This window comes from Gobius niger, assembly GCF_951799975.1.
Source record: "Gobius niger genome assembly, chromosome: 15".
Lineage (NCBI taxonomy): Eukaryota > Metazoa > Chordata > Actinopteri > Gobiiformes > Gobiidae > Gobius > Gobius niger.
Genome location: NC_136866.1, coordinates 26,907,177 through 26,930,510, shown reverse-complemented (window position 1 = coordinate 26,930,510; position 23,334 = coordinate 26,907,177). Strand labels below are relative to the sequence as shown.

Below are 23,334 nucleotides of genomic sequence, written 5' to 3'. Positions count from 1 at the left end.
GGTCTCTTTAAGTGCTTTATTTTGATAACCAAGCAACATCAAATTAGAATGAAACAGTTACCCTTTATCCTTGAATGTGGTATTGTATAAAAGGAAATCATTCAATTGCAGAGTTTGCAGTAAAATAATCAAAATGCTGATGTTTTGAAGTATAGCGAGTCAGAACACATACATAGATGTGCCTCTGATAGTTTAACAACCTCAGATCATAGAAACACAGACTGTTTGGATCAAGTGTTTACGGATCAGTTAAAACAAATCTGTTTGTTTGTCTCCGATCATGACTCTGCCGTTGACCTCGCAGTCGAGCGCTGCCCAGTTCAGCACGTTTCCCGGAGTGAAGCTCTGGCCCTTCATGAACCTCTGGATCTCACGGGGCGGGAGCACATAGTCCCACATGTGCACGTCGGTCATCATCCCCACGAAGCACTGATTGGCATCGAAGCCGCCGCCGGGACTGTCCTGCTCCTGTGAACCCAACAAACACAGGGTTAACACACATCAGTGCATTGCTGAAAGAAATTGACATTCTTACGAGGTTGAAATATTTGTGTTTGTGTGAGAGGTCTACATGGTCTCAAGCAGAATATTTTTTGTTGTCCCCAAACTGTGAGACATTTCTGTGACGTCCCTGCAATGTCTCTGAGACCTGTCGGACACCAAGGAAAACCTCAGGGAGACTTTGAAATCTCCCTGTATCCGCCTGGGAGACATCGCAGAAACATCTCACAGGTTGAGGACAACAAATAGTATTCGCGCCACAACTGCTTGAGACCACGTAGGCCTCTCGGAGACCATGCAGAGACATCGCTGAAATCAAACCTACTTGTTTCCACTCGTTTGATTCAGGGCAGGTGAGTGGGTGCAATAGACAACAGTGCATCAAACCACAGTCGTCATACCTGTCCCAGAGTGACGATGGGCTTCCCAGTGAGCGGTGTCTCAGTGCTGTATAGGATGATCAGCGGCTCCCCGTCCAGCCACATCTGGGTCAGTCCTGTGGCCGAGTCCCATGTCGAGCAAATGGAGTGCCATTTGTTGGGGGAACAGTCGCCTCCATCAAAATCAATCTTTTTTGCGTGGACATAGGTTGAAAGACTCGAATCCTTGTAGGTCACCCAAGTGAGGAAGCTGTTGTCCTTACCAGGTGAGTTCAGTGAGAGCAGGACATGGTCACGTTTGAGGTTAGTGAAAGTCCTGTAACAGAATAACAGTTTTGTTTTTGACAGCAGCATGTCCAGACTTATTTCCCTGAGGTCGCCCTGACAGCATTAGTTAGTCTATGATCAATGACGGCACAGGTTTTTAAAGCTTAAATCAGCATTTGAATTTAAACATTTGGGTGATACTTTATATTAATTTACCTACACATATTGTTGGATTTAATTTATTTTTCTAATTTGCAGATGTTTATTGAGATGGTTGTCTATTGTTTTTTAGATATAGGACAACATGAGTTCCCTGAACTTCCACTTTTGAGTGTTAAATCTGACCCCCTGATGTTAGCAGAGGTGCAGCAGCTCCAGATCCGACCTCATGTATGAGGCGACTGAACTGGTGCAGTTACGTCATCTCACCACCATCACATCAGGAGGTATTTATCCCCTGCTTAAGCACTCTCTCCTGTGGTTCCAAGTCATGTTCTTATGTGGCAGAGAGGGGTTGTTGGCAGACCATGTTAACACATTGAGGCTGCGCTGTTTTGGAGATTTAGCTGTAGAGCCAACAATCCAGACCATTTTTTCATGATATTTGTAGCACCACAGTGTATTCTATGTTATGGTTGTTATAGTTGTTACAGTTTAAGTTTACGTGCCTCGGTTCCTGAGAAATCTAAGCTAAACAGAGGCTAGTTTTGATCAAAATGACTGATTTTTTTCTAGATTTGGGGATAATTTGTGTTTTATGAAACACTCTCCTTTCCGATTAGGCTAACTCCTCTCCAACTCTCTCCTCTCTGGACGGACACTAACGTTATGTTAAAGGGACTATACAGAGTTTAAAAATGTTAAAACTAAGTATTTTCATCCGCCTACATTTTCCAGCCATGTCCTAATATGTAGAATGAGCTCACACCTGTTCACCACAACTGCCTCTAAAATTCTGTCACTTCGGGTCCGAAGTGCCGTCATGCACGAGCTTAATATAGAAGCTGCAGTTACGCATAAGACCTGAGGTAGCAGTAGTGAGCATAAAATGACTAACTTGCATCTAGTCCCTTTAAGAGGCAAATGCCTAAATATCTCCATTTCAAGTCAACTTTCAACGACAACATTTTTGACACGTTTTGAACCACCGCGTGTTATCGATCTCGTGTGCATTTAAACAGCCTGGTTCTGGATTGAAGACTTTAACAGGATGTTTCTCAGCCGTCCTTGGACCGATTTGAACCATTTAAAAACTCAGAGAAATGTTAAAATTAGTTTAGATCTTTCCATGGGAATCCGACAAGACAAGGGTCGGGTTTACAGCTCTTCGCTACGCAGCACTGCGCCCCCTCAGACTAAAAAATAAATAAAAGAAACGCAATAATACTTATGAAATGTCCAGATCTTGACACTTCACAAGCTTTTGATCATCATTTATTTCACTTCTGTTCATCACAGAGCTACTCAATGTGTTAAGTTATAACTCGATCACAGTATCATTCTTTATGTGTCAATCTGTCACTTTCTTGTAACATTTTCATGATCCGGATTACCCCAGACCTGCTCTGAGAAACTGATGCTCAGAGGTTCATCAGCCGACGCTTCCACTGAAGCTTCCATTAAAGGAATAGACCTCGGCTTTGGTTACAGTTACAGTTTGACCATTTGTGTAGTTTGGAACCTCGTTAAAGGAGCAGGCATCCTCAAGAGTGTTAAGATTGTAGTAATTTTACATAAGTTGTGATCCACAATATAAAAACACTGAATGCTCTGAGGCGACTTAAAGCCATCGAGTCCTGTGAGTCTGTCCGGACATTAGGATCATGTTTGGTCATGGCAACAGTGGAATCCAAAATGTTGCGCCGTGTGCCTTTAACTTATTGAAGAACAAATTAATTACTGCTGACTTGCGAGCTGTAGTCGACACATTCACTTCGTGTGTCCCTTTTTTCTTTTCACGTTTCTTTTACCAGCAGCGAAAGCCTCTAGGTGTAAAGATTGTGAATCACTGAAAACACACCTGTGGCAGACTGTTACAGCAGTGAAGTTTTCCTGTTTCGGGGTCATCTTCACATGAGCTGTCGCAGTTTGTTGCGGGAAAATGAACATTTTTCCCGTCATATCTAAAAAATAAGAAAAGATTAATAACAGAAATAGTCATTCTATGTATTTGTATCAAGGCATGCCTCTTTTTCAGTAAACCCATACTTTGATTCCAATTCATCTACAAGGAAATTTTCATTAATTGAAATAATTCTTGCTGACCTTTTACTGAGGACATCTTCACGACACGAGGAAAATCAAGAACTGCATTTATTTCAACACAAAAAGGGGAAAAAACAGACACTTGTCACAGCATTGTTAAACTTAAATATCATTAAACAGATTCAACAAATTAAATTGATAAAGAAATACCTTGTGAACTTTGAGACTCTGAAAAAGTAAACATACTTTTTGTTACAATCAACCATTCAAACGCATGAGTAACAATAATGTCATGTAAAGTTCTTACCTGTGTCCTCCTGGCTCAGTGTCCCTGAATAATGTGACTGCCCAATGCTGTGAGCTTTATATACGCGCTTTTCACTGCAATGAGCCAAGTACAACATGTCTGTACTGAACATCCCATTGCTCAATCTGCTGCGGTTTTAATTATATGCTTCTTATTGCCAAAAAGAAACGGTCATGAGATATTTGCTGGTTTTTGTGTGATGCAGCCTCTATACAGTACCTCTCTGTGTGTGCAGGCCTGATCACTGAACTAAGGCTTCACATGGTTTGAGAATTGAACCACAGAACTTCTAGCTCTGGGGCCTAAAGCTCTGCTAACCATTGGCAAAGAGATATAAATGTCTGCAATATATTAATATTAATGACATACTTTAAGTAAGTCAGTAAGGGCTTGTGCAACAAACTTGTGTTGGGTGTTGTGTCAGTCCTGAGCCGCCATTATGGGCCAATCTGACCAAACAGGAGCACTGCCTTCAGTCTCCTTCTGGGTTTGTCCCTGTTTCAGAGCGTGGTGTCCTGCACTGGTCAGCTCCTCCTCCTCCTTTCTCCTGTGCAGCTCCCTCCGCTCCACAACAAAGGAGAAGATTAACTGCTAAGCTCTTCCCAGAAGATGGTGAAAGACTGTTGTGGGGCGGAGGGAGCTGCGCAGGAGGAAGAGGGAGGTGGGGCTGACCAGTGCAGGACACCACGCTCTGAAACTGGAACAAACCATGAGGCGCTGCACCATTTCAGAGGATCAGAGGAGACTGAAGACGGCCAGGTTTCCTCCAGGTGCTACGGTTTCCCCGACCTGCAAAAACATGCTGGTCCGGTTGGCCCACCACGGTGGCTCAGTCGCAGCAGCTCAGGACTAACACCTGAACACAATATACATATCACTATATCACTTCCTGTCAGTGTCCAATAAGGAAGTGCAATAAACATCACAATAAATGTCAAACTAAATATGTCATACATTTCTTACCTTTTTCTAAAAACTAGGCTGTTTCATAAATGTAAAAGCCAAACTGCTTGGCAAGTCCAGACAGTGGTTTTCATATTAAATCTATTCATACAAAAGATTCAGGTGCAGTAATTATTAAGTAATATATGAAGAAACGGCAATATGTTGGAGCCTGTCCTTTTACATTGCAGAAGAGTGTGGTTGCAACTCTGAAGTTAAGTGTTGTGTGAAAGTCAAATTCAAAACCGTGTCCTCATTGTACTTCAAACCCATACCTGTGGGAACTTGCATTTGATGAGTTGGTGCAGAGTTTCTTTTGGCTTGAAATTGTTGCCTTCCACACAGACCAGCCTGAGCATGTCAGGGATCATTGTCACGTCACTCTAAAGGTTCTCAACTGGAACCCAAAAACTATCTGGTGATCTGGTCCCAGCTGGGAAGACAACCAGGTAATCAAACTCCTTTACCAGTTGCCATTTAGCTCCTAAACTCAAAAGAAAGCAGTGCTGGAGCCGCATTCACGGCCCCAGCAGGCTAAAGTCCAGCTAAAGTCAGGATGTTAGGAAAGAAATGAAAACGTTTTTATATCCACGTCACCTCCCGGGCACAGTCACTTGCGGAGCTCCTGATGGGGAGAAAACTGAACTACAGTGCCCATCCTTCCATCCTGTCTCGATCCAGGGTGGACGGACATCGCATCTTTGAGAGAGAGGGAACGGAAGGAGAAAGATAAACAGTGGAAATGGTTCAACAACCGGCACCGAGCACGTGACCTTCCGGACTTCATCCAGGAGATCAGGTTTGTATTACAGACATGAAAGAAAATGGAACAGTTACAGCCAGAGCGGACACACCGCGCTTATATTTGGTCCAGTCTCCCAGAGGACTCCTACGACGAAACAGAAGTAATCTCGTCACGCTCACGGGGGCTAAGACTGAACTTGAGGATACCTCTGGTTGGGTCCGGCCCGTTGATAACTCAACACCTGATACATCTGCTACTCCTAGGCTCCCTACATCTGCTGCAGAGAAGCGGTATCCAATCAGAGAGAGAAATCCTCCGAAGTGCCTTAAGGACTTTATTCTAGGTCAGGGGCGCCCAAATTTTTTGTCTCTGAGGCCAAAATGAAAAAGTGCCTGTGAATCGCGGGCCAAACACGGCGATGTCAAGTGTGAAACACTTATAACTGCAAATAATAAGTCACTTTATTATTTTTTTCGGTAGCCCATACATTTGCATTTGATTCTATCTGCAAATACCATGCTACAGTAATATAAATATTAACTGGGGCAAAAGCCGAGTTTTAGTAGAACAAAATCAACTATTGCAGCAATATAGTGCAAAATGTAAACACCACCTGTATCTACAGCACCTACAGTGACTTTAAATCATTCATTTGTTAAAGGGGTTTGATGCAAGTTAGCTATATTATACTCACTACTGCCACCTCAGGTCATACGTGTAACTGCAGCTTCTACATTAAGCTTGTGCATGACGGCACTTCGGACCCGAATTAACACCTTTTTGAGTGACAGTGCAGGATTTTAGAGGTGAACAGGTCTGGGCTCATTCTACACATTAGGACATTGTTGCAACATGTAGGGGGAGGAAAATACTTCGTTTTAACATTTTTAAACTCTGTATAGTAAATGTGATATTAGTTCATTTTGAAAATGTTAGTTCAGCATAAATTATTTAATAAGTACATTGTTACGACCCAGCTCAGCTAAGGGGAAGGGGAAGTAACAAAACCAAGATGTGAAATGGTAAAACTAAAGTTATAATTTATTTAAAAAGGAATGCAAAGGTGAATTGAACAAAGGTTTCAAAAAGGGTTCCAAAAACAAAGCTCAAACTAATAACCAAATGAAAATACAAAAAGCAAAACCAGTCTCTAACTTAAGTCACAAGGACTACGAGTGTCTTTACAACAGATTCAAAAAGACACAGAGCAAAGTGGCATGCTGTTCACATCCAATCCCAGCAGCCCCGAATGGCATGTTGGCAGGTCCTTTAAGGGTGTGGCCGTTCAGGTGGGAGCCCAGGGTTGGCCTGACTCTGGGGCGGCGCACCAATCACAGGCCAGGGAAGCAGTAGGACCATTATCCAGTCAGGAACCAGGCTCAGAGACAGTCCACCAATGGCTGTCGAGGACTTCCACAGTCACATTTAAATACAAACAAACAAGGTTCAGCACACAAGATGACAACACAAAGGGGTATGGCCAAAATGGAGGAGCTGGTGGCCTGGGGCCGTAACATACATTTTTAACATGTCAACAACCTTTGCAATAAAGGTTGGTGCTACAACGCTCTGTGATAAATACCAAGACAACACAAGTGTTTCTTTAACTTTGCAAAAGGAGCGAAACAGCGCCCCCAATTTGACGCTCGTGGCCAAAGAGTGTACTGCATCCATATTTATCATTGAGAATGAATGGGAAGAAAGTTAGTATTAACCATACACGGAGCAAAAGTAGGTCACCCTCTGGCGGCCAACATAATTGTTCCTGCGGGCCAAATTTGGCTGGGGCAGAAAAATCCCCTCACTCAGCTGGAGGTTTGGGTTGTTAATCCCACCTTCATAGCCAGTTCATGATTCAAGTATAAAGATAGGTTACATTGAAATAAGCGTTCTAATACTAATGAACAAAAAAAAAGTGTTTTATTGCAGCTAGAAATATTTACAAGTACACACTAAATAATATGCAATGTTTATTTTATAGTAGTGTACCTTTACATGAGTTTGTATTTACATTATTCATAATGTAGTCAGAAGGGGTATGTTATGGTAGTGGCTTAGCCTATACACTAGCCTCGAGCGCCCTCTGGTGGCTCGGGAGACTAACTGGGTTTTATACAATAAATGGCCGCCAGTTCTCATACACTGTGTGTCCCTGTCTTATATCTATCTTATATCTAGAGTTTAGCCTGCACTTACATCTACCAAGACAGCCTATTCCTTTAACTGCACCAGTTTACTGGCAGCTGACAGGCGGTCACAATGTTGTGACGTCATGTGAACAAATCCTATTTCATATCCTCTCCAGCAAATATCCTGGGCGGCCGCCAGGTTCACCTATGCTGAAATGGACCCGATTGCGCTCAAAACATCTCGTCCTGGCAGAAAGTCTGTAGCAGGGAACTGAACAGAGGTGGATAGAGTCTCCAAAATATTTACTCAAGTATGTGTAAAAAGTAATGATCCAAACAATTACTCAAGTAAAAGTAAAAAGTTTAATATTTCCAAAGAAAATGCTAAGAAAATACAAAAAGACAATAATTCTGAAGAACCAGGTGCACGAGACAAACTACATCTATTAATGGAAAAAGTAGCAATTGTTTTTTCTCAAGAAAGAGTACGGATACTTAGAATTTTACTCTAGTAGAAGTACAAAGTACCGTATGATGAAACTACTCTATGAAGTACAATTTCTTGTTCATGTACATAAATGTTTCTAGAGTACTACCTCTCTCTGGAACTGAGCTGTTTGGCATCGAAAGGCACCGTCTGACTTCTCCTGGTCCTGTGAATCCAACAATTTAGAGTTCAGACACATCAATACATTGCGAAAATTACATTTTTACAAGATTTAAATATGTGTTTGTGTGTTGGAGTCACCACTAGGTGGTGCTATATAAAGGGGGAGCCTCTCCTGTGCCCCAGAAGAGCACACCATTTGGTGACCGCTTTACTGTGATTTATTTTGAGCTTTTTTATGGAACTAATGGATTTGAACATATAGATTAATGCACTGTTTAGGTCTTTGGGTCTGTACCTCACTCTTTTGAAAAAAGAGTTGTGATACATTCTCATCCCTAACTTTCCTACGGGGCTGATCTCACCGGCCTGGAGACTAGTTGGAGCCTAAGTCGCCTCTGGTCACGGAGATGTCTCTGAGACGTTCCCTGGAGAGAAGGCAAGTCACCAGGTTGTCTCTGGGAAAACAAGTATCGATTTAAGCGGTGTCTGGTCTCCGAGAGGTCTACAGGGTCTCAAGCCGTTGTGTCGTGAATACTAATTGTTGTCCTCAGCCTGAGAGAGATTTCTGTGACGTCCCTGTAGTGTCTCTGAGACGTGTCAGACACCAAGGAGATCCCAAAGAAGAAATAGGGTTTGGAACGTTTCCACAGATGCTTGAGACGGCATAGACCTCTCAGAGAACTCTGTGACTCTGAAAAAGTCACAAAGTTCACATGGTTCACATTGTTTGTTACTGTCAGCTTTTCAAACACATAAATAACAATCCTGGCTCAGCGTCTCTGAATAATCTGTCAATACTGCAAACTTTATATGCAGTTCTCACTGTGATGAGCCAAGTCAGGCATGTCTTTACTGGAAATCCTGTTGCCCAAAGTGCTGCGGATTGAATTAGACGCTTAGTTCCTGCCAATAAATGTGATCATATTATTATATTTATACCTCTGTGTGTGGGTCTAATCACCTCACTCAGGCCTCACTCGGTTTGAGAGTTTGAACCACAGAACTTCTAGTTATAAAGCGAGAGTGCTCAGAGATATACAGCGGGAACTATGTGTTACATACACTTTATAAAATCCCCACCAGCCAATCAGAATCGAGCATTCACCCAGCCCATGGTATAATGATAAAGAAACCACATGTACAGTATAAAAACGCCATGAAAAGGACTAAAAATTCTCGCCATAGTTTAGTATTGCCCCTGTCTTCCCTGTTCATTTGTACGGGAGATGGAAAGTTAAGATTTAATCAAGACCAGGATTCGACGGCAAAGGAAATGTGCACATTTGTAGTAACAGGCTCAGCGCTAAAGGCATTTCTGTGATTTCTATGGAGGGATAGTTCCATAGAGTTCTGTTCAAAATAGTTTGCCTCTATCTATGTCACTTCCTGTCAGTGTCCAATCAGGAAGTGCAACAATAAACATCACTAAAAAAAAGTAAAATCAAGTTTTTTAAGTATAATTGGGTTAACAAGTTAGGCTATTTCATGAATCTAAAAGCCAAACTGCTTGGCAAGTCTAGACTAGTCTAGTTTCCGATTAAATCCATAAAAGTAGCTCAGGTTGGAGCCTGCCCTGTTGTTGCAACTCGGAAGTGAGCGGCAAAGACATGACATAAGAAATCAGGTCTTGTTTTCTCTATTTTGGTGATGTTAATGTCAGGTTTAAGTTCAATCTGGGCTGTATTATCTATATCTAATCTACACACAATACCCAAAGTGAAAAAAAAAGTTTTTTAGACATTTTGGTAAATATAAAAAAGTAATGTAAAAGTAAATGAAATATCTGTGACAGGAGGAGAGGGCAGCGTACTCTGTGTTTACGGCTCTCACTGCCCATAAAGTCACACTTTAGTTTTGAGTCAATAGTGTGGGATTAGTGACTTAAAAATATACAAACATATCAGATCAGCGAGTGGAAAGAAGTGAAGCAGAAGTGAACGCAGATAAATAAACGAGTCTGTGTTGAGTGCTTTAAGTGCTTTATTTTCATAACAAAGCAACATCAAATTAGAGAGAAGCAGTCCCCCTTTACCCTTGAATATGGTATTGTAAAAAAGGAAATTATTCAATTGCAGTTTTTATATTAAAATAGTCAAAGTATAGCAAGTTTGAGGACCCACACCATAAGCAAAATCAAAACAGATCGAAATGTGCTGCTTCCATGGATTAATATTTATTCTTTAGTCTGACAGTTTGACAAGATCAGATCATAGAAACACAGACTAGTGTGTTAACGGATCAAAACAATTGCGGCCGAGTTTTATATCTCCGATCTCGACATTGCCGATAATCTCGCAGTCCAGCGCTGCCCAGTTCATCACGTTTCCCGGAGTGAAGCTCTTTCTGTCCATGAACTTCTGGATCTCACAGGGCGAGAGCACATAGTCCCACATGTGCACGTCGGTCATCATCCCCACGAAGCACTGGAAGCAGTTGAAGCCAGTGCCATAAAAGTCCTGGTCCTGTGAGCCCAACAAATACAGGGTTAAGGCACATCAATACATAGTTAAAAGAAATTGACATTTTTAGAAGATTTAAATATGTGTCTTTGTGTTTGTGTGTTGGAGTCACCACTAGGTGGTGCTATATAACGGGGGAGCCTCTCCTGTGCCCCACAGGTGTTGGTCTCCCAGAAGAACACATTGGTGACAGCTTTACTGTGAGGGATTTGAGCTTTTTATTTGACTTAAAGGAATTGGCCACCGTTTTTACATACTGAGATATGTTCTTACCTGAGCTTTGACGAGTTCTTTAGGACCTGTCTGATCTTCACCCGTGCCTTCGATCACGTAAACACAGCACAGACGGCGTTAGCATTTAGCCTCTCCCCCTCTCCACTATAGCTCCAAAACAGGTCAAGACAGAAGCTTCCGAGCTCTTCCACGTTTTCCCTATTTAGTTTGGCGTCCGCACAGTAAAGTGAAGATATTGCTGCGCAGATTTCCAATTACTCCTGGTATTATTACGCCTTACAATATAGTTCCCCTTTTATCCACTTAGAAAATCCACATTGTTTAATTTTGTGTAATTATACTTTGTAGTGGAACACTTCACGTAACCATATTTAAATAGGGAAAACGTGAAAGAGCTTGGTAGCTTCTATCTTGACCTGTTTTGGAGCTATAGAGGAGAGGGGGAGAGGCTAAATGCTAACGCCGTCTGTGCTGTGTTTATGTGATTGAAGGCACGGGTGAAGACCAGGCAGGTCCTAAAGAACTCGTCAAAGCTAAGGTAAGAACACATCTCAATATGTAAAAACGGTGGCCTATTCCTTTAAAGATATAGATTAACAGACTGTTTTATACAGTACTTTATACTTCGGGCTCTATACCTGATTGCTTGAATAATAAAAAACAATGAAAGAGACTCCATACGACTCTTTGAGATCTCCTTGGTGTCAGTCAGGTCTCAGAGACATTGCAGGGACGTCACAGAAACGTCTCACAGGTTGAGGATAATAGATAGTGTGTGTAACAGAGCTGCTTGAGAGTGCGTAGACCTCTCAGAGACCTGGAGACTCACCTTATCTCCGTGGCCATCGGCAACTGGAGTCTCCAACTAGTCTCCAGGCCTGTGAGATCGGCCCTTTGTACACTCGCAATCAATCCGAGACGGAGACTGCCAGTTCGTAAAATGTATTGAAATGTTTTATAATTAGACGCACAATGTTTTTGCCGACACACAGGTATTTAATGAAGCAGCTGTATTTTTGTGGACTTTGCCTCTGTTGTATTTGTATTAGACCTTTTTGGTCTAAATGGGATTCAGCCAGATCATTGAGCACTTTTCCTGATCTGTTTCCCTTGCTTTGTCGCACTGATCGAATAGTTACATAATGTTTAATATTCTGAAATTACTGAGCAATAATTGGGGTTCAGGCACGACTGAAATGAATTCTTCATTCTAACATTTTGGGCCAGATCTTGTGGTTCATGGCACAGGCTGTAGAGAAGACGACTGCGCAGACGGGTGGCGCTCCTTGCAAACTTCAGTGTCATACCTGGAGGAAAAAGTGGGCAGGACAGGAGGGGGGAAAGACTCGCATTGCGATGTTGTGGTGCCGCCCCCTCCCCATGCTTTCCCAGACCTGCGGAAGGTGGTGGGTTGCTAGGGGGGGGTTCTCTTGTACACGCGTAACATGCATGATGCAGCGCGCAATGTTTAGTAAAGATTGAAGAAATAAAACTGTCCCTCCGCTGATGCAGCCACTCACTGCAGATTAAAGGTGAGCGGGCGGGACAGAGAGGCAGCAGCCTCGCGCTGGACACCGTTCGAATGCGCAAAGTTACAAAATGTACAGGATTTAATTGATCAGAAACTGTCATATCGGCTGTGGAGGAGTTGCAGAGTTATGCAGTATAGTTGCAAGAAAACGTAGCGTATTGGAACATTTGCGCTACAGCTGCAGCTTTCTTGGAGCGGCTGAATTGAAAAAAAAAAAAAAAAGTTGCTATTCGCCTGTAAAATGCGCTTCTTTCTTTTGGACTAAGCTGTGGCTACACAAGGAGCATCATCAGGAGGTAAAGACTGACAAACGATGGAAATGTCTCCTTGAAACTCAGATTAGACCTGGTGTTGTGGCAGTTGAGGCAGGTGTGGTTTATTTATGGAAAACTGTTGTTGTTTTGGTGTTAGGGGTGTGCGCGTTGATCTACTGTTTAAAAAGTAAACCCGTGCGTAACCGACGCTCAAACAGACTTTTCAAGGCAATTTCGCTTTTATCTTCAATTTGACGTCGATTCAAAGGAAGAAAACAAGGCAGCGCGATGTAAAGAGGAAGATAATGTGAAGGTTAACACAGAAGAGCAGTGCAGGGCAGGTGAGTGGGTGAAGTATACAACATCAAACTACAATCGTCATACCTGTCCCAGAGTGACGATGGGCTTCCCAGTGAGCGGTTTGTCAGGGCCGTATTTGATGGTCAGGGGCTGCCCGTCCAGCCACATCTGGGTCAGTCCTTTGGCCGAGTCCCATGTGGCGCAAATGTCGTGCCAATTGTTGAGGGAGTAGTCGACTCCATGAAAATAAACGTCTTTATTCGCGATGCTGGTTGAAAATTTCTGATCCGGGTACACCCAAGTGAGGAAGCCGTTACAGAATGTAGGTGTGGACAGTGAGAACAGGGCATGCTCCCGTTTGAGGTCAGTGAAAGTCCTGTAACAGAGCAACAGTTTTGTTTTTGACAGCAGCATGTCCACACTTATTTCCCTGAGGTCGCCCTGACAGCATTAGTTAGTCTATGATCAATGACGGCACAGGTTTTTAAAGATTAAATCCGCATTTAAATGTAAACATTCTGGGGATCATTTCTATTCATTTACCCATTCTTATTGTTGGGTTTAATTACTTTTTTCCAATTTGCACCCTCCCCCCCATTTATACCCCTTCATAACCTCTAACCACCTGAACCGAGCACATTTTCTCCAGTTTGGCTTTACCCAGATGTAAAAGCGTCTAAGTAGCAACGAAAAGTGGCAAAAGACTGTCAAAAACAAAACAGAAGAGAAATGAAAAAGCAACATAAAAGCACCAAAAGACACTGATGAACACAAGACAAAAAAAGTGTCAAAAAAGGAATTAAAAAAGCAATGAAAAGAAACAACAAACAATAAACATGATAAAAAGAGACAAAAACCCGAAAGTTGCGATCAGTTTCACAGGTCTTAGCTTTCAAATGGGTCATTACACAGGCCAAGAAGCTTTTAGATTTGGGTAAAGCCAAACTGGGCAAAAACACACCTGTGGCAGACTGTTATAGCAGTGAAGTTTTCCTGGTTCAGGGTCAGCTTCACGTGATCTGTCGCAGTTTCTTGTGGGAAAATGAACATTTTTCCCGTCATATCTAAAAAATAAGAAAAGATTAATACAGAAATAGTCATTCTATGTATTTGTATTAAGGCATGCCTCTTTTTCAGTAAACCCATACTTTGATTCCAATTCATCTACAAGGAAATTTTCATTAATTGAACTAATTCTTGCTGACCTTTTACCGAGGACATCTTCACGACACGAGGAAAATCAAAAACTGCATTTATTCCAACACAAAAAGGGGAAAAAACAGACACTTGTCACAGCATTGTTAAACTTAAATATCATTAAACAGATTCAACAAATGAAAGCAATAAAGAAATACCTTGAGAACTTTATGACTTTGACTCTGGAACAGGAAACATATTTTTGTGTTACTCTCAGCCATTCATGTGATACAATAATGTAATGTAAAGTTCTTACCTGTGTCCTCCTGGCTCAGTGTCTCTGAATAATCTGACTGTCAATGCTGTGAGCTTTTTATACGCGCTTTTCACTGCAGTATGTTATGGTAGTGGCTTAGCCTATACACTAGCCTCGAGCGCCCTCTGGTGGCTCGGGAAACTAACTGGGTTCTGTACAATAAATGGCCGCCAGTTCTCATACACTGTGTGTCCCTGTCTTATATCTATCTTATATCTAGAGTGTAGCCTGCACTGTTGTGACGTCATGTGAACAAATCCTATTTCATATCCTCTCCAGCAAATGGTATCCTGGGCGGCCGCCAGGTTCACCTATGCTGAAATGGACCCGATTGCGCTCAAAACATCTCGTCCTGGCAGAAAGTCTGTAGCAGGGAACTGAACAGAGGTGGGTAGAGTCTCCAAAATATTTACTCAAGTAAGAGTAAAGTTGCTTTGATATAATTTTACTCAAGTATGAGTAAAAAGTAATGATCCAAACAATTACTCAAGTAAAAGTAAAAAGTTTAATATTTCCCAAAAAAATGCTAAGAAAATACAAAAACACAATAATTCTAAAGAACCAGGTGCACGAGACAAACTACATCTATTTTATGAATCAAAATGAAACATTTGCCGCTTAAATATTTACTCAGTGGAAAAAGTAACAATTGTTTTTTCTCAAGTAAGAGTACGGATACTTCATTAGAATTTAACTCAATTAGAAGTACAAAGTACCGTTTGATAAAACTACTCTATGAAGTACAATTTCTTGTTCATGTACATAAATGTTACTAGAGTACTACCCGTCTCTGGAACTGAGCTGTTTGGCATCGAAGTCACCGCCTTGACTGTCCTGGTCCTGTGAACCCAACAAAAGACACATCAATACATTGCGAAAATTACATTTTTACAAGATTTAAATATGTGTTTGTGTGTTGGAGTCACCACTAGGTGGTGCTATATAAAGGGGGAGCCTCTCTTGTGCCCCAGAAGAGCACACCATTTGGTGACCGCTTTACTGTGATTTATTTTGAGCTTTTTTATGGAACTAATGAATTTGACTTGAAGATATAGATTAATGCACTGTTTAGGTCTTTGGGTCTGTACCTCACTCTTTAAAAAAAAAATACAAACAACAATGAAAGAGGAAGCTGCTAAATGAAAATGTTAGTTGTGATACATTCTCATCCCTAACTTTCCTACAGGGCCGATCTCACCGGCCTGGAGACTAGTTGGAGCCTAAGTCGCGGCTGGTCACGGAGATGTCTCTGAGACGTTCCCTGGAGAGAAGGCAAGTCACCAGGTCGTCTCTGGGAAAACAAGTATCGATTTAAGCGGTGTCTGCATGGTCTCCGAGAGGTCTACAGGGTCTCAAGCCGTTGTGTCGTGAATACTAATTGTTGTCCTCAGCCTGTGAGAGATTTCTGTGACGTCCCTGTAGTGTCTCTGAGACGTGTCAGACACCAAGGAGATCCCAAAGAAGAAATAGGGTTTGGGACGTTTCCACAGATGCTTGAGACGGCATAGACCTCTCAGAGAAGTTTGTGACTCTGAAAAAGTCACAAAGTTCACATGGTTCACATTGTTTGTTACTGTCAGCTTTTCAAACACATAAATAACAATCCTGGCTCAGTGTCTCAGAATAATATGTCAATACTGCAAACTTTATATGCAGTTCTCACTGTGATGAGCCAAGTCAAGCGTGTCTTTACTGGAAATCCTGTTGCCCAAACTGTTGCGGATTGAATTAGACGCTTAGTTACTGCCAATAAATGTGATCATATTATATTTATACCTCTGTGTGTGGGTCTAATCACCTCACTCAGGCCTCACTCAGTTTGAGAGTTTGAACCACAGAACTTCTAGTTATAAAGCGAGAGTGCTCAGAGATATACAGCGGGAACTATATGTTACATACACTTTATAAAATCCCCACCAGCCAATCAGAATCGAGTATTCACCCAGCCCATGGTATAATGATAAAGAAACCACATGTACAGTATAACAACGCAATGAAAAGGACTAAATATCTCTCGCCATAGTTTAGTATAGCCCTTGTCTTCCCTGTTCATTTGAGATGGAAAGTTAAGATTTAATCAAGGATTCGACGGCAAAGGAAATGTGCACATTTGTAGGAACAGGCTCAGCGCTAAAGGCATTTCTGTGATTTCTATGGAGGGATAGTTCCATAGAGTTCTGTTCAAAATAGTTTGCCTCTATCTATGTCACCTCCCTTCAGTGTCCAATCTGGAAGTGCAACAATAAACATCACTAAAAAAAAGTAAAATCAAGTTTTTTAAGTATAATTGGGTTAACAAGTTAGGCTATTTCATCAATCTAAAAGCCAAACTGCTTGGCAAGTCTAGACTAGTCTAGTTTCTGATTAAATCCATAAAAGTGGCTCAGGTTGGAGCCTGCCCTGTTGTTGCGACTCGGAAGTGAGCGGCAAAGACATGACATAAGAAATCAGGTCTTGTTTTCTCTATTTTGGTGATGTTAATATCAGGTTTAAGTTCAATCTGGGCTGTATTATCTATATCTAATCTACACACAATACCCAAAGTGAAAAAAAAAGTTTTTTAGACATTTTGGTAAATATAAAAAAGTAATGTAAAAGTAAATGAAATATCTGTGACAGGAGGAGAGGGCAGCGTACTCTGTGTTTACGGCTCTCACTGCCCATAAAGTCACACTTTAGTTTTGAGTCAATAGTGTGGGATTAGTGACTTAAAAATATACAAACATATCAGATCAGCGAGTGGAAAGAAGTGAAGCAGAAGTGAACGCAGATAAATAAACGAGTCTGTGTTGAGTGCTTTAAGTGCTTTATTTTCATAACAAAGCAACATCAAATTAGAGAGAAGCAGTCCCCCTTTACCCTTGAATATGGTATTGTAAAAAAGGAAATTATTCAATTGCAGTTTTTATATTAAAATAGTCAAAGTATAGCAAGTTTGAGGACCCACACCATAAGCAAAATCAAAACAGATCGAAATGTGCTGCTTCCATGGATTAATATTTGTTCTTTAGTCTGACAGTTTGACAAGATCAGATCATAGAAACACAGACTAGTGTGTTAACGGATCAAAACAATTGCGGCCGAGTTTTATATCTCCGATCTCGACATTGCCGATAATCTCGCAGTCCAGCGCTGCCCAGTTCATCACGTTTCCCGGAGTGAAGCTCTTTCTGTCCATGAACTTCTGGATCTCACAGGGCGAGAGCACATAGTCCCACATGTGCACGTCGGTCATCATCCCCACGAAGCACTGGAAGCAGTTGAAGCCAGTGCCATAAAAGTCCTGGTCCTGTGAGCCCAACAAATACAGGGTTAAGGCACATCAATACATAGTTAAAAGAAATTGACATTTTTAGAAGATTTAAATATGTGTCTTTGTGTTTGTGTGTTGGAGTCACCACTAGGTGGTGCTATATAACGGGGGAGCCTCTCCTGTGCCCCACAGGTGTTGGTCTCCCAGAAGAACACATTGGTGACAGCTTTACTGTGAGGGATTTGAGCTTTTTATTTGACTTAAAGGAATTGGCCACCGTTTTTACATACTGAGATATGTTCTTACCTTAGCTTTGACGAGTTCTTTAGGACCTGTCTGGTCTTCACCCGTGCCTTCGATCACGTAAACACAGCACAGACGGCGTTAGCATTTAGCCTCTCCCCCTCTCCACTATAGCTCCAAAACAGGTCAAGACAGAAGCTTCCGAGCTCTTCCACGTTTTCCCTATTTAGTTTGGCGTCCGCACAGTAAAGTGAAGATATTACTGCGCAGATTTCCAATTACTCCTGAGGTTATTACGCCTTACAATATAGTTCCCCTTTTATCCACTTAGAAAATCCACATTGTTTAATTTTGTGTAATTATACTTTGTAGTGGAACACTTCACGTAACCATATTTAAATAGGGAAAACGTGGAAGAGCTTGGTAGCTTCTATCTTGACCTGTTTTGGAGCTATAGAGGAGAGGGGGAGAGGCTAAATGCTAACGCCGTCTGTGCTGTGTTTATGTGATTGAAGGCACGGGTGAAGACCAGGCAGGTCCTAAAGAACTCGTCAAAGCTAAGAACATATCTCAGTATGTAAAAACGGTGGCCTATTCCTTTAAAGATATAGATTAACAGACTGATTTATACAGTACTTTATACTTCGGGCTCTATACCTGATTGCTTGATTAATAAAAAACAATGAAAGAGACTCCATACGACTCTTTGAGATCTCCTTGGTGTCAGTCAGGTCTCAGAGACATTGCAGGGACGTCACAGAAACGTCTCACAGGTTGAGGATAATAAATAGTGTTTGTAACAGAGCTGCTTGAGAGTGCGTAGACCTCTCAGAGACCTGGAGACTCACCTTATCTCCGTGGCCATCGGCAACTGGAGTCTCCAACTAGTCTCCAGGCCTGTGAGATCGGCCCTTTGTACACTCGCAATCAATCCGAGACGGAGACTGCCAGTTCGTAAAATGTATTGAAATGTTTTATAATTAGACGCACAATGTTTTTGCCGACACACAGGTATTTAATGAAGCAGCTGTATTTTTGTGGACTTTGCCTCTGTTGTATTTGTATTAGACCTTTTTGGTCTAAATGGGATTCAGCCAGATCATTGAGCACTTTTCCTGATCTGTTTCCCTTGCTTTGTCGCACTGATCGAATAGTTACATAATGTTTAATATTCTGAAATTACTGAGCAATAATTGGGGTTCAGGCACGACTGAAATGAATTCTTCATTCTAACATTTTGGGCCAGATCTTGTGGTTCATGGCACAGGCTGTAGAGAAGACGACTGCGCAGACGGGTGGCGCTCCTTGCAAACTTCAGTGTCATACCAGGAGGAAAAAGTGGGCAGGACTGGAGGGGGGAAAGACTCGCATTGCGATGTTGTGGTGCCGCCCCCTCCCCATGCTTTCCCAGACCTGCGGAAGGTGGTGGGTTGCTAGGGGGGGGTTCTCTTGTACACGCGTAACATGCATGATGCAGCGCGCAATGTTTAGTAAAGATTAAAGAAATAAAACTGTCCCTCCGCTGATGCAGCCACTCACTGGAGATTAAAGGTGAGCGGGCGGGACAGAGAGGCAGCAGCCTCGCGCTGGACACCGTTCGAATGCGCAAAGTTACAAAATGTACAGGATTTAATTGATCAGAAACTGTCATATCGGCTGTGGAGGAGTTGCAGAGTTATGCAGTATAGTTGCAAGAAAACGTAGCGTATTGGAACATTTGCGCTACAGCTGCAGCTTTCTTGGAGCGGCTGAATTGAAAAAAAAAAAAAAAAGTTGCTATTCGCCTGTAAAATGCGCTTCTTTCTTTTGGACTAAGCTGTGGCTACACAAGGAGCATCATCAGGAGGTAAAGACTGACAAACGATGGAAATGTCTCCTTGAAACTCAGATTAGACCTGGTGTTGTGGCAGTTGAGGCAGGTGTGGTTTATTTATGGAAAACTGTTGTTGTTTTGGTGTTAGGGGTGTGCGCGTTGATCTACTGTTTAAAAAGTAAACCCGTGCGTAACCGACGCTCAAACAGACTTTTCAAGGCAATTTCGCTTTGATTTTCAATTTGATGTCGATTCAAAGGAAGAAAACAAGGCAGCGCGATGTAAAGAGGAAGATAATGTGAAGGTTAACACAGAAGAGCAGTGCAGGGCAGGTGAGTGGGTGAAGTATACAACATCAAACTACAATCGTCATACCTGTCCCAGAGTGACGATGGGCTTCCCAGTGAGCGGTTTGTCAGGGCCGTATTTGATGGTCAGGGGCTGCCCGTCCAGCCACATCTGGGTCAGTCCTTTGGCCGAGTCCCATGTGGCGCAAATGTCGTGCCAATTGTTGAGGGAGTAGTCGACTCCATAAAAATAAACGTCTTTATTCGCGATGCTGGTTGAAAATCTCTTATCCGGGTACACCCAAGTGAGGAAGCCGTTAGCGATTGTAGGTGTGGCCAGTGAGAAGATGGCATGCTCCCGTTTGAGGTCAGTGAAAGTCCTGTAACAGAGCAACAGTTTTGTTTTTGACAGCAGCATGTCCACACTTATTTCCCTGAGGTCGCCCTGACAGCATTAGTTAGTCTATGATCAATGACGGCACAGGTTTTTAAAGATTAAATCCGCATTTAAATGTAAACATTCTGGGGATCATTTCTATTCATTTACCCATTCTTATTGTTGGGTTTAATTATTTTTTCCAATTTGCACCCTCCCCCCCATTTATACCCCTTCATTACCTCTAACCACCTGAACCGAGCACATTTTCTCCAGTTTGGCTTTACCCAGATGTAAAAGCGTCTAAGTAGCAACGAAAAGTGGCAAAAGACTGTCAAAAACAAAACAGAAGAGAAATGAAAAAGCAACATAAAAGCGCCAAAAGACACTGATGAACACAAGACAAAAAAAGTGTCAAAAAAGGAATTAAAAAAGCAATGAAAAGAAACAACTAACAATAAACATAATAAAAAGAGACAAAAACCTGAAAGTTGCGATCAGTTTCACAGGTCTTAGCTTTCAAATGAGTCATTACACAGGCCAAGAAGCTTTTAGATTTGGGTAAAGCCAAACTGGGAAAAAACACACCTGTGGCAGACTGTTATAGCAGTGAAGTTTTCCTGGTTCAGGGTCAGCTTCACGTGATCTGTCGCAGTTTCTTGTGGGAAAATGAACATTTTTCCCGTCATATCTAAAAAATAAGAAAAGATTAATACAGAAATAGTCATTCTATGTATTTGTATTCAGGCATGCCTCTTTTTCAGTAAACCCATACTGTGATTCCAATTCATCTACAAGGAAATTTTCATTAATTGAACTAATTCTTGCTGACCTTTTACCGAGGACATCTTCACGACACGAGGAAAATCAAAAACTGCATTCATTCCAACACAAAAAGGGGAAAAAACAGACACTTGTCACAGCATTGTTAAACTTAAATATCATTAAACAGATTTGACACATTAAAGCAATAAAGAAATACCTTGAGAACTTTATGACTTTGACTCTGGAACAGGAAACATATTTTTGTGTTACTCTCAGCCATTCATGTGATACAATAATGTAATGTAAAGTTCTTACCTGTGTCCTCCTGGCTCAGTGTCTCTGAATAATCTGACTGTCAATGCTGTGAGCTTTTTATACGCGCTTTTCACTGCAATGAGCCAAGTACAACATGTCTTTACTGAACATCCCATTACTCAAACTGCTGCAGTTAATTTATGCTTAGTGACTGCCAAAAAGATGTGATCATGAAATATTTTTATCTGCGAAGCAGCCTGTATACACCTCTGTGTGTGTGCAGGCCTGATCACTTCACTCAGGCTTCGCACGGTTTGAGAATTGAACCACAGAACTTCTAGCTGTGAGGTGAAAGCGCTGCTAACCATTGACCAACCAATAAGAGATATAAATGTATGCAATATATGCTTTATTTAAGTTTTAAGTTAATGACATACTTTAAGTAAGTCGGTAAGGGCTTGTGCAACAAACTTGTGTTGGGTCAGTCCTGAGCTCAGACTGAGGCACCGCGGTGGGCCAACCGGACCAGCATGTTTTTGGAGGACTAACACCTGAACACTATTTCATTATACAGCTGTACAATGACAAATAAAGCACGTACTTACTTACAACAGTCTTTCACCATCTTCTGGGAAAAGCATAGCAGACGAATATAATACGTCTTATTTTCCAGTGAACGCTGTAAAAGCCAAACTGCTCGGCAACTCTAGGCAGTGGTTTTCATATAAAATCTATTCATACAAAAGAAGATATTTATTTATTTACAGAAGCCTCAGTAATTATGAACAAACACCAGTTTGTTGAGTATGCTCTCTTACATTGTAGCAGAATGTGCTTGCAACGCTGAAGGGAAGTGTTCTGTGAAAGTAAAAAGGCCCTGGTGTGGGAACTTGCAATCTTGTCTTCAAGACTCAAGGATCCGGAGTCTTGAAGACAAGACTCAAGGATCCGGAGTCTTGAAGACAAGACTCAAAGATCCGGAGTCTTGAAGACAAGACTCAAGGATCCGGAGTCTTGAAGACAAGACTCAAGGATCCGGAGTCTTGAAGACAAGACTCAAGGATCCGGAGTCTTGAAGACAAGACTCAAGGATCCGGAGTCTTGAAGACAAGACTCAAGCATCCGGAGTCTTGAAGACAAGACTCAAGGATCCGGAGTCTTGAAGACAAGACTCAAGCATCCGGAGTCTTGGAGACAAGACTCAAGGATCCTTGAGTCTTGAAGACAAGACTCAAGGATCCGGAGTCTTGAAGACATGAGTCAAGGATCCGGAGTCTTGAAGACAAGACTCCGGATCCTTGAGTCTTGTCTTCAAGACTCAAGGATCCGGAGTCTTGAAGACACGACTCAAGAATCCGGAGTCTTGAAGACATGACTCAAGGATCCGGAGTCTTGAAGACATGACTCAAGGATCCGGAGTCTTGAAGACATGACTCAAGGATCCGGAGTCTTGAAGACATGACTCAAGGATCCGGAGTCTTGAAGACAAAACTCAAGGATCCGGAGTCTTGAAGACATGACTCAAGGATCCGGAGTCTTGCCTTCATTGTAATTTGGAGATTACGAAGTAATTTGCTCATCCTTTGTGAAAGGATCTTATTTCCTTTGCTGTTGAAATTCTCCTCAGAATTGCTTTGTCACATAAACTTTTCTCGGAAAAACAGAAACTTTAATTATTCAAATTAATGCCGTACGTTCCACATAAAGTCCAGAAACTTAAAATGACCACAGGTGGACTCCAGTCAAGCATCTGCAAGTTGACGATCATTGGAGAAAAGCTGCACCTGAGCTCAGTTTTGAAATGGTGTTGATACTTATGCAATATTTCAGAGTACCATTTTTATTCCATTTGCAAAACATGCTAAAAAGCTTCTTCTTTTTTTCACTTTGTCATTATGGAGCATTGTGTGTAGATTTTTAATGAGGCTTTAACAAAACAAGATGTGGGAAAAGTGTGTGAATATTTTCCAGATGCAGTGAGTCTCAGAAGCACCAAATTTAAAACTAGAAATGCGATCGACTGCG

The 23,334-nt window shown here is 41.8% G+C and overlaps 3 protein-coding genes across 3 annotated transcripts; all 3 read right to left on the bottom strand.

Annotated features, from left to right (window-relative positions):
* Positions 1-6: 6 nt before the first annotated feature.
* On the bottom strand, positions 7-3,673 carry LOC306975337 (serum amyloid P-component-like). Its single transcript, XM_079572857.1, has 6 exons — positions 3,661-3,673; positions 3,564-3,581; positions 3,414-3,455; positions 3,169-3,271; positions 903-1,197; positions 7-468 (listed from the first exon to the last, which is right to left on the bottom strand). The coding sequence occupies exons 3-6, from the start codon at positions 3,427-3,429 to the stop codon at positions 250-252; spliced, it is 633 nt and encodes a 210-aa protein (XP_079428983.1). The 5' UTR covers positions 3,430-3,455; positions 3,564-3,581; positions 3,661-3,673; the 3' UTR covers positions 7-249.
* Positions 3,674-10,281: 6,608 nt separating this feature from the next.
* Positions 10,282-14,246, bottom strand: LOC306975334 (C-reactive protein-like). The gene is made up of 5 exons (XM_079572854.1): positions 14,220-14,246; positions 14,070-14,111; positions 13,826-13,928; positions 12,949-13,240; positions 10,282-10,548 (listed from the first exon to the last, which is right to left on the bottom strand). The coding sequence occupies exons 2-5, from the start codon at positions 14,083-14,085 to the stop codon at positions 10,309-10,311; spliced, it is 651 nt and encodes a 216-aa protein (XP_079428980.1). The 5' UTR covers positions 14,086-14,111; positions 14,220-14,246; the 3' UTR covers positions 10,282-10,308.
* Positions 14,247-17,106: 2,860 nt separating this feature from the next.
* Positions 17,107-21,390, bottom strand: LOC306974820 (C-reactive protein-like). The gene is made up of 6 exons (XM_079572214.1): positions 21,370-21,390; positions 21,272-21,295; positions 21,122-21,163; positions 20,878-20,980; positions 20,002-20,293; positions 17,107-17,606 (listed from the first exon to the last, which is right to left on the bottom strand). The coding sequence occupies exons 3-6, from the start codon at positions 21,135-21,137 to the stop codon at positions 17,367-17,369; spliced, it is 651 nt and encodes a 216-aa protein (XP_079428340.1). The 5' UTR covers positions 21,138-21,163; positions 21,272-21,295; positions 21,370-21,390; the 3' UTR covers positions 17,107-17,366.
* Between the last annotated feature and the right edge of the window lie 1,944 nt (positions 21,391-23,334).

Excerpts from the sequence above, each read along its gene's own strand:
- LOC306975334 (XM_079572854.1), bottom strand. Across the intron at positions 13,241-13,825 it reads GCTATAACAGTCTGCCACAG|GACTTTCACTGACCTCAAAC; the intron begins GTGTGTTTTTGC and ends GCTCTGTTACAG. Across the intron at positions 10,549-12,948 it reads CCATCGTCACTCTGGGACAG|GACCAGGACTTTTATGGCAC; the intron begins GTATGACGATTG and ends TTGGGCTCACAG.
- LOC306974820 (XM_079572214.1), bottom strand. Across the intron at positions 20,294-20,877 it reads GCTATAACAGTCTGCCACAG|GACTTTCACTGACCTCAAAC; the intron begins GTGTGTTTTTTC and ends GCTCTGTTACAG. Across the intron at positions 17,607-20,001 it reads CCATCGTCACTCTGGGACAG|GACCAGGACTTTTATGGCAC; the intron begins GTATGACGATTG and ends TTGGGCTCACAG.
- LOC306975337 (XM_079572857.1), bottom strand. Across the intron at positions 1,198-3,168 it reads GCTGTAACAGTCTGCCACAG|GACTTTCACTAACCTCAAAC; the intron begins GTGTGTTTTCAG and ends ATTCTGTTACAG. Across the intron at positions 469-902 it reads CCATCGTCACTCTGGGACAG|GAGCAGGACAGTCCCGGCGG; the intron begins GTATGACGACTG and ends TTGGGTTCACAG.